Source organism: Echeneis naucrates, chromosome 19, assembly GCF_900963305.1.
Source record: "Echeneis naucrates chromosome 19, fEcheNa1.1, whole genome shotgun sequence".
NCBI lineage: Eukaryota > Metazoa > Chordata > Actinopteri > Carangiformes > Echeneidae > Echeneis > Echeneis naucrates.
The window spans coordinates 6,402,459-6,413,447 of NC_042529.1; the positions used below are offsets into that span (position 1 = coordinate 6,402,459).

Sequence of the window (10,989 nt, forward strand, 5' to 3'; positions counted from 1 at the left end):
TCTCACAGCTCTGGCGGTATGTACCCATGAAGATACTTTTCTTCATCTCTGCTCCCTGCACAATGGTGAACAGAATTTCAACTGCAGTGCTTATGGCACTAAGAACAGCAGCCCTGCATCTCTGAGCTTCAGTGAATAATTAGCATTAGCATACTAGCATGCTCACAATCACAATGGTAACATGCTGATGTTGAGCAAGTGTAATGTTTACCACATACGCCATCTCAGTTCAGCTTGTCAGCATGCTAGCATTTGCTAATCACCACTAACGGCAAAGCTGAGGAGATGGGAATTGGTCATAAAGTATGAGAGACACTGAAGTTTTTCCACCAAATTTGGTATAATTCGTCCCAGAAGACATGAAATTCATTCATAAGCTATCAAGAAATTTCAACTAACACCATAAATGTGGACCTCCTGGCGGCATTTGAGGAAAAATCTGTGGGATTAATGCTGTGGGACTGAATGAATGAATGTTTGGACCAAACTAAAGGGCAATCAATCCAAAAGTTGACAAAATATTTCAATACGGACCAAAGCGGTGGATCAATGGATTTATTACCAGTAGAAAAAGCTGCATCAGGATCCATACAGACCGAGTGCTTGCATGGGAAAAAAATCCTTTAAAAATTCAGCAGCAACATCACTTTCTAGAGATAATGTCTTAGATACCCTGAATAATCCACACACTTCACTATGTATGGATTTCTCTGAAGCCACTTAAAATAGCTAATTTTTAGAAATTGATTCTTCTAAATACCTACAGCAAATGATTCTACTAAAGGCAAGTGTTTTTGGCATGCTTTACACTACAGTATGTTTACTTTTATCAGCAGTATAATAGAGAATCAGTCTTCCACCGGAATCTGACAAATAAATAATGTGTTGAGAAACACTGCAGCAAATTTAGGTTACAGATCTTTAATGTGCTGCGTGTGACGACTGGAGGCTGATGATAGCTTCCTGTGTTCGACATAAGTCTAATTTAGCTGAAAGAATCTTCTTGAAGCCACGCCAACCTGTTTTAGCTGTTCAAAAAATGGATGCCAAACGTCCAAATAATTTCAGATACAATTTCACCAAATCAGCCCTGATTCCGCCTCTCAAAAGATAAGAAAGTCTTCTGAGTGGCATTTCAACAGGCTGTCTCTAACTTACAGCTAGATTGAACTCGCCTGAAGACAATGACAAGCTCCTCTCTGTCTGATGTCACTTCCCATATCCAGGCCGGCTGCTATCTGCTACTGGCTTCTGCCAATAATAGCTCATCAAAACAACACAACCCTTCTTGGCACCAAAATAAAGGCAGCGGTCCACGTCTGTGCCACTCAGTTGTCAATTAAGACTCCTCTTCACACTGACACTTGTGACTTAAAAGAAACAGTCGAGAATGTGATGAATTTGAGCCGACAGATGAGAAGGCAGTATGCTGCGTTGCAGTACCATAATGCGCTTGAGATATGGATAACAACTGACACCACTGGCAGGTCTTATGAAGTTTGATTTCATTTGTCAGGCCTCCTCTACTTCGTCTTTTAGCTCACTTGCTCCCTCACTCTTCAATCATCGTGGTAATAGCTCATTCTGATAGCCTGGAGACACTCACACTCCCTTCGATTTAAAATGCAAAACCACAAATATAGTAGGTGCTGCTATGGGCTACATTTTGTGATGGCATCATGTTGTATCTGATATTTTTTGTGTAAGTTTACATGTTTAATGGCATGTAGTATATGGATATAAATGAAGTTGCTTTTAGATGTCCACAGGGTGTTCTGATCTCTGAAATTCGCACAATTTCAAAACTTGGAGATGAATGCATATCACACAAACCACAAACGACAGCAAAATAACCATCAACCTCGGTATTTGATCACTAAGTAGACAAATGGAGCAGTAAGTGTCCAAGCCTGTCTCGGCAAATACCTTGCATGCTTGTCTCCAGCCGACCACATGACGCTAATTCTTAGCTGAAACGCTCCTCCTGTGTATCCTTAATCCTGCATGTGAAATGTGACAAGATCATTCTTTAGGCCTACTTTAGTCTGAATAATCTGCCCATCACAGACATTCATCCCGACCTGCACAGCGCTTCCAGTGTCATAACACGCTACCTGTACATTTCCACCCCAGCTTAGGTCCCATAAATTAAATCTAGACAAGTAAATGTGAGGGATCAGCATCTAGTGCTGCATGTGTCCATGTGAGGGTAATGTTGTGGTGCCTTTCTAAATAATATTAGATTCAATGTAAAAAGCAGATGAGAGGTTTGAAATAATCAGTTTATGGCGCCCAAAATGTCAAACTGTCTCAGAGTCCTGTTTCTCAAATGGGAGGATTTCTTTGTTTTTATTTATTACGCTTCATATCTTTGCAAACTCAATATCTTTGGGTTTGGAACAGCTGAAGCAGCTGAGAAGTGACAAAAAGCCCTAAGAAAACACTTCTGACTCATTCTGGCAATTAACTAATCAACGAATAGAATAAATGCTTAACATACTAATCAAAATGAACTCAAATCCCACACCACACTTTTATTTCACAACTGCCCTCCCTGTTTTCCTAAAGCTGCTAGACAAGTACAGTACAGTGAGTCTTACAGGAGCTGTCTGAAGTTTTCATAAAGTTCTCAACCAGGAATATGGCAGCTGTCAGGGTGAACTGAACCACTAGTTCCAGTGTTAACAGGGAGTGTGGGTGACGTTAACGCTTCTCTACAGCATGACTAGGATCCTTCCTTACCTGATGGCAAGTGGACGACAGCATATAATCTCCACGGGTTTTACTTCCCACTCCTGACCAGCTTTAACTAATTGAGGAGACAAAGTGAAAAAGACCCTTCAACCGCCGTGATCTTGGCAGCACCTCAACTCTTCTAACTCTCTCCGTCACGCTGGGTTCCTGTCGTCTGACTTCCGGCAAGATAGTGTAAGTTCTACATGTCAGCTCCAAGTTGAGCTTTTGCAAATGAAGTCGACACTACACTATTTGACACACATGGGGAGGGAGGGGATGCAGAAAAATATCTTGGGTGTATTCAAGGGGAATGTGTATGACTTCTAAGTCTCTGAAATGTCCTGTCTTAAACACACAATATCCGTAACAATTCTTGACACTTTCTCCTATAACCTCTCATTCTGTGCCAGCTTCTGTGGGGTCATTTTTCCTTCTCGGGATGCCGAAGAAAAGAAGTCTATTTTCTTGTCATATTTGCTTGAAAGGCAACTCTCAACTTGGAGTCTAATTTCCTGCACTTTAAAGACAGTCTACATGCAAGGTGCATTACCATGCTATCAAGGTGATGGGAGCAATTTCAAACTGTCAGTCAGTCATGGAAATATCACAGACTTAATGTCTAGTGCAACCTGTCAAATTCTCCTGTGAAGTGGTGGAGAGTGTAATCTGACTCTTATTCACTCAACACCATTCACTTGTCAGTGTAGCTCTCTGTTTTAGGTCGTTCATAATGAAAAGGGCTTATAATATAGACGTGCATATGTATATATAGCTACTGAAATTATGAGGTCAAAAAGAGGAAAATAAAGAACTGCTGCACAGGTCAGTTCTATTACAAATGGCATGGTTTCAGCCTAAGAATGAAACTGCTGCATCTCATATGATCCCACATTTCTTGCTTCACAGACAGCAGTTAGTTAAGGCTGTTAATTTCCCGATAGACGCACCACTCTGTGTGACACACAGGGACTGTACTTAACCATTATTAATGTGACAGGCCTCAGTGCAAAGCAAATCAATTAAACAGGAGCAATCACCGCAGTCTGGATAACGGCTTTTTAAAACTGTTTTCATGTGACAAGGAGGTCCTCGATCCAGGCCTCTGTGCCCGGACCTGACAGGTCAAGAAAGCAGCATGAAACAATAGCACCTTCTAACCATCATCTCCCCTTTTTACCTGTCAGATCCAGTTGGCCTGTCTGGCTGCTGACGTGGCGCACCCCACGCCGCCTGCCACAAGGTGAATTTTCATGTCACGTCAAGGGAATTTCTTATTCCATTTGCCTGAGATTATAATGTCTCATTTATCGACCATATCCGTTTTTTGAAAGCTATATGTCAAGGGCCTTTGCACCTTCGTTTTTGGTTGTTTCTGGAACAGTTTTAGTTACAGGTCCTTGGCTACGTTTTTAAATGCACATATGCAAGAAATGCTGAAAGAGAGCAGAACAATAAGACTGGGGCAGTGACTTACCCTCTAATGCTGCATATAGAAATCTTCCACCACTGGCCTGCAACCTCCAACATCTCTGGTAAAGAAAAGCAGATTTCACAAAAATATCATCTTTGTGCTTCATTGTGAGGTAAAATGACAGAAGAGTTCACAAGTCTGAGTCGAAACCAGATGTTCAGATAGTATCACACGGTGTTTGTCTGATGACCATGTACTGCAGATTAACCACCTGGCTGCAATTATACATTTTAACTGCCGTTGATTTAAATTTTTAATCAACTCCAATGATAAGTTGTCTCTAATACACATATACGGAGTGGCTCCTGCACAGATGAGTACCAGTTAATAACATCTAGACTAACACTTTAACTAACTGAAACGAAGAAGTAGTGCTAGAGGCCGGTGGAGGATAATCTCACCCAGCCATTCGGCTCATTTAGATTTTATACGACCCTGAATAGATTTAAAGAAAACACTTTTAAGAAACAAAACAAATATAACTTTGTCCTTTCAAGAACTTAATTCAGGGTTCCAGTTTGCAAGTTGTGTTGTTTATTCCTCTGTATTTCCTTTATCCAGGACCAAGGGTAAAGATAAGGACAGTCAGTGGCAGCCAGAACAACTTTGTACAAAAGAAAATAAAAAGGGGAAAACTTTTTTTTTTTTTTTTTTAAAGGTCATTACTGAGAGAGTGTGTAATGAACACATTTTGATATTTTTATGAATTTCATTTCCACAGGTTGAAAAGGATAAGGTGGACAGTGAAAAACTGCTCCAAAAAAAAGAAGAAGATGATTATGATAAAATAAACTATTGTTGCTGGAATTTAACTATAACTCAGGTTTAGCCTATTTTCTTTTTTATATACAAAAGTTGGCTCAGACGCCTTCATTTTTTTTTCTTTTTTTGACAAAATCTGAGCTCTGAAGGACTCACAAAAGAAAAAATAATCCTTTATTGAAAATATTCATCCTTGATCTCTTAAATGTAATGTCCAGGCAGAGGCTTGTTCTCTGTATTATCACCGACCTGATTATCCAGCTTCTGCTTGTAAACACTCGTATTTGCTCGGAGAGTGGCTGATGCATGAGCGTGTCCTTGTGTGAAAATACTTGCGGGAGATTTCAAGCGTTCTGTTTAAAAGTAATGAATTACAGCGACCAAAAAAAAAAAAAAAAAAAAAAAAGAAAGAAAGAAAAGAAAAAAGTGCAGCCATTTAAGGATAAAGCCGAGAATTTGGTGCCTGCCGCGGTGAGCCATCCATCACGTCCACAATAAAGGCGTTTTTGCCTGACGGTGGAAATTTATGGTCGCCCTTCTCTGCCCTAATAACTCAAAGCGCTGTGTCAGAGCCTGACAGCCGTTGCCGAAAACAGCACCCCTGTTATCAATCAAAAAACACTTGCATATGTTTAACTTTCGCCTGATCAGCAAGACATTTATGGGCTATTGAGTAATAAGATAAGTGAGTCTATTTCGATGGGAAGAAATGTGGAAGCTTTAATGATTAATAGCAGCCACAAGAGGCTTTTTTAAGCACTCTTGAAATAAAGAGGATTTTTTTTTTTTTTTTTGGCTTGAATGTGGATGAATATTTTAAATCTGTAAAACAACAGAAGAAAAAAAACACTTGGAAAAAAAACACAATGCTATTAAATAAATTTCTGGTGCAGAGTAAGGGTGGGGGGTGGTCCGCTTATCTCCAATTAAATAAATCACAGTTTTGAGTTTTACCAGGGCAGACAGACTATAACAGGCCCTAAATGATGATGGAGGAACGATGGGAGGGAGAGACACATCGCTTCCTCCCTCCACTTCACATGGATTCACTGCATAGTAGTTGACCTGGATCTGACTGAGAAGAGGCAAAAAGAAAATGTGCAGACAGCTGAAAGATAACTGGCGTGCAAGACGGGGAGCTGACAGATGACAGGCTGCGTGACAGACGAGAAAGTTGCCGAAAATGTGAAACAAGGCGATGGATATCTCTCACGTTATGGCGAATGTGTGACCAGAAAAGCACTCAGATATAAAAATAAGTGTATTGGAGGCATCAGACATTTTGAGCTTTAACTACCTGCGAACTATTTAACCACATGAGAAGCGCTCGGACTCACTTCCTTGACCGGTAAATGTGTAATATAAAATGTATTTATTTCTGTAAGGAATTTGCGTTCATTGAAAACGCATCATGTGGTCATGTGATATAAATAAGTTTTGGCTATTTTTCAGTCTTCTGGTTATTCTGGTCAACCCACAGACCAAACCGCACAGGACGCGTGAGCGGCGCATGCGTCAAAGCGCCAATTACGCAGGGACGCGTATTTAAAAAAAAAAAAAAAAAAAAAGTCAAATTAAAAGCGCTGTGAGTGGGCGACATATGAAATAGACACTCGTGTGAGGAGGAAACGTCACATTGCCTCAGCAGCTCTGTGATCCGCGGACTGATTCGGATGCTGCTGGTGAGGAGGCGGAGTGATCCCCCTCCTGCCCACCTAAACCGGGGCGGCTCTCGGACCCGCAGCCACACGACTGTCAGAGCGACGCCGGGGATGAAGCAATGCGGCTGTGAAGCGCACGGATTCTGCCCACACACACTCTCTCACACACACACACACTCCCGCGTCTCTTCTGAGGATTTAACATTGTTTCTTTGAATCATTTCTGGCGAAGGCTCCTTTTTTTCCCTTCCCTCTTCCTCCTCGTCTTTCCTCCCAACCGTCTGGCGTTTGTGTTTGGCTTTTTTTTTTTTTCTTTTTTTTTTTTTTTTATAAACCGTACACATGTATTTCTCAACCATTTCCACGAGAATTGGGTCATGATCACATCGCCCACGGTCTCTGTCCTGAGAAATAGCACGAATCCAGCCTGGGAGAGCGGCTCCTCGGGAGAGAAGGGCGCAGCGAAGAGCAGCCAGACACCCGACCAGAACTCCGTCTCTCCCGGAGACCCTTCTCGCCAAGCCAGTCGTCTTCCCATCAAGGTTTTGAAAATGCTTACGGCTCGGACAGGACACATCTTACACCCGGAATACCTCCAGCCTCTGCCGTCCACCCCTGTCAGCCCAATCGAGGTAAGAGCCGCGGCGATTTTTGTTTTTATGTATTCATTTATTTTATTTCAGGGAGGGGGGGGGGGCGTTTTTTTTAAAGTGTTTCCCCTCCGAAAGCTCCGGACACCAGAGATCACTGGAAGAAATCCCGGATAAAGTAACTGAAGCTCTGATCTCGCTTTCTTTTTGTGACTGTTTTTAACCTGAGTTCCCTCTCAAATTTGAAAGATGATCCGTTTTTCTTCACCGCATTTAAATTATAAAGACATGAACCGACTACACAGATCTCAATAGGAGACGGACGATCATGTTTATGCCGTTTACAGCGGCCGTGTGTGTGTGTGTGTGTGTGTACGTCCTCTCTTTTTTGTGCTGAGGTTTTGAGTTTCATTCCGTGATAAGTTTATGCGCAAATGGGAATGTGTGGTCGCTCTCAGCTCTAATGTCAGAGCTGGTCTTTCGTGAATTTTAAGACTCTCGTTTATTTACTTATTTATTTATTTATTGTCTCATTTCACAGCTGGATGCCAAGAAAAGTCCTCTGGCTCTTTTGGCCCAAACGTGCTCTCAGATCGGCAAACCGGACCCTCCGTCCTCCTCCAAGCTGTCCTCTGTGACCTCAAATGGATCTAGTGACAAGGAGGCCAAATCCGGCCCGCTGAAAATGAGCGACATCGGAGCCGACGACAAGTCCAGCTTCAAACCGTACTCCAAAACCGCGGAGAAAAAGGACTCGAGCAGCAGCCTGAGTGGAGATAAAACCGGTTTCCGAGTTCCTAGCGCCACCTGCCAGCCGTTCACCCCCAGGACAGGCAGCCCCAGCTCCTGCACCTCAGTCTCTCCACTGCCGCCTGAAGGCAAAGCGGGGGACAAGGAGGAGAAGAAGGAGGCTGATGGCAGCAAGAGCAGTACGGCTGAGAGTAATGGCAACCATAGGATAAGTGGAATTACCTCTGAGGGCAGCCAACACCAGGAGAACACATCTGGATCCAAGACTGTCACATCGGACTCACCATCTGTGACCTCCTCCTCCTCCGTCCTCGGCTCTGGACTGGTGGCCCCCGTTTCCCCCTACAAGCCCGGCCACACCGTTTTCCCCCTGCCACCTGCTGGTATTTCCTACCCTGGAAGTTTAGCGGGTGCATACGGGGGGTACCCGCAGCCCTTCCTCCCTCCTGGAATGACCCTTGACCCCACCAAATCTAGCAGCCAGCTGCTGAGCGCACAGTTCGCTGCAGCCAGCTCGCTGGGCTGCAGTAAAGCGGGGACGAGCCCCCTGGCTGGAGCCTCCCCGCCGTCCCTCATGTCCGCTAGTCTGTGTCGAGACCCGTACTGCCTGAGCTACCACTGCACAAGCCATCTGTCCGGTGCGTCCAGCGCCAACTGCGCACATGACTCTGCGGCTGCCGCTGCGGCCGCGTCCGCGCTCAAGTCCGGATACCCGCTCATGTACCCGGCCCACCCGCTGCACGGCGTGCACTCCTCGGCCCCGTCGTTCAGCGGACACCCCTTGTATCCTTACGGGTTTATGCTGCCCAACGACCCCCTGCCGCACGTCTGTAACTGGGTGTCTGCGAACGGACCTTGCGATAAGCGCTTTTCGTCCTCCGAGGAGCTGCTCAGCCACTTGCGGACTCACACGGCCTTTGCCGGGACTGAGAAGTTGATATCCGGGTACGCGGGCTCGTCTTCTCTCGCCAACGCCGCTGCCGCCGCTGCTATGGCTTGTCACATGCACATGCCTCCTAACGGCAGCCCGGGCAGCCCCAGCACGCTGGCCCTCAGGGGCCCCCATCACCCCCTCGGACTGAGCAGCCGCTATCACCCTTACTCAAAGAGCCCCCTGCCCACCCCCGGGGCCCCGGTGCCGGTGCCTGCAGCCACCGGGCCTTATTACTCCCCGTACGCCTTGTATGGACAGAGACTGACAACAGCCTCGGCCTTAGGATACCAGTAGAAACAAAGAGTTATACATTTATAAAGGAGATTTAGGCCCAATGAGTTTTATATTGTACTTCATGCAGGGACTGGATCCATGTGGGGATCATTGTATTTATTTGCGATAGCTTCAAGCGTGACTAAAATAAAAAATAATTATAATATAACTTTGAAAAGCCTCAATGTGCATTATTTTACACAGGAGATAATATGGGGGTTTTGTTTTCCTGTCGTGCATCTGTAGAGCGCCTTTTCTGTTACACCTTTTTCATGTAAAAAAAAAAAGAAAAAGATGAAGCAATAACAGTGGGTTTTATTCTTGATGCAGAAAAGACTATTGTTCTTACAAGAGCGGTTTGATTTCTGCTTTACTCAGACGGGTCAGAGAGCTGCCTGTGTCCTGTGACTTGACAGAAAGATGGACGTGGAAAATCAATAAGAGCAGCTTCTTCAGTATTGGCATCGATTTATTTTGTGGGGAGCAAAACGTTTCATGGAGCCCGATTATACCTGGATGACATTTTTAAAACTTCTGACAGCTCTGAAATTGTGGTTTTCTTTCCATGAGAGGCAATTTAAAAAATAATGACAACAACAACAAAAACACTCACTGTACTGCATAAATTGAATTATCAGCTTAAACAAAGCCAATAATTTATCACTAATTTGTTTCTATTTTTTAAAGCTTACTTCTGTTTTTTTTTTTTATCATATTTTTTTTTTTCTAGTCAATGCATCTATATGTCTGAAACTGGCAAACACAAACACATAAAAATAGCATACATTCAGTTTTATTTCAGTAAATTGCCCTTTCTTCTAGGTTATAAACTCAGATTGGTGGTTTTCCGTCTTGTGTGAGGCTGATATTTGTTTTAACAAAGATTATGGACTAAAACCTTTGCATGTTTTTAAATGTCCTGACACGTGTATGCCTTCATTAGGGTGAAAAGCACTAATGAGCCTTGGTGCTGTAGCTTCAGTATGTGCGGTGTGCGTTAGTGTGTGTCTGTGTGCACTCTATCTCCAGGCCTCATCAAAACGTGCTGAATCCTCTCAATCACACGGCGATACATCATTGTTTGATTAACAGAGACAAATGAGCCATTAATATCAGTGAGGAGCTGTATAAAGGAGATTTACAATAAGAGCAGATATGGGACGTTTCCACTGCTTTTGTGATCACTGTAATGATGCCACGAAGCAGAGAGCATGAAATAAAGCGAGGCCTAACTATTTAATCAAAATTTTTAAGTAAATCAACTAAATTGAGCCAGCAGTGTCTGTTATCTGTCCTCTGTAAATTAGGCTGTTCTCCAACGATAAAAATCACAGTCATTAATGCTCAGATGTCGTATTCATCAAATTCACCCATCTTTCTTTCTAAACATAGCGCAGTGATAGATGCTAACAAAGCCCATAACCCACAATTCAGTTCTGCAACCAGTGAGCCGTGAAGCCAGCGTGGCTCATATGTCATACATCTTTTTTCATTAACAAACAGCACAACAATGTGATGCGAACAAATTCGATTACGATCTGGGAAGATTATTTCTCACCATTTAACAGATGTGTGACACTGTAGTATGAACTTGCACATTCTCACTTGTACGCATGAACTAGCTAATCAATACTGCACATGTAACTTTACTGAATCGGTTGGTACATTATAGATGTATAAAATCTGCCCACTACACCATCTGCGCTTGTCATATGTGAACTAGACTGATTAATTAGCCAGTCTTGGATTTTATAATTAACTTTTTTCTTGACTGAAACACATTTATTTCAAAGAACACTATCTATATCAAAT

The 10,989-nt window shown here is 43.3% G+C and overlaps 1 protein-coding gene across 1 annotated transcript; it reads left to right on the forward strand.

Moving 5' to 3' along the window:
- The first annotated feature begins 6,599 nt into the window (after nucleotides 1-6,599).
- On the forward strand, nucleotides 6,600-9,482 carry LOC115060016 (zinc finger protein 503-like). The gene is made up of 2 exons (XM_029527815.1): nucleotides 6,600-7,262; nucleotides 7,762-9,482. Exons 1-2 carry the CDS (start codon nucleotides 7,008-7,010, stop codon nucleotides 9,196-9,198), a joined length of 1,692 nt encoding a protein of 563 aa, XP_029383675.1. The 5' UTR covers nucleotides 6,600-7,007; the 3' UTR covers nucleotides 9,199-9,482.
- The last annotated feature ends 1,507 nt before the right edge of the window (nucleotides 9,483-10,989 follow it).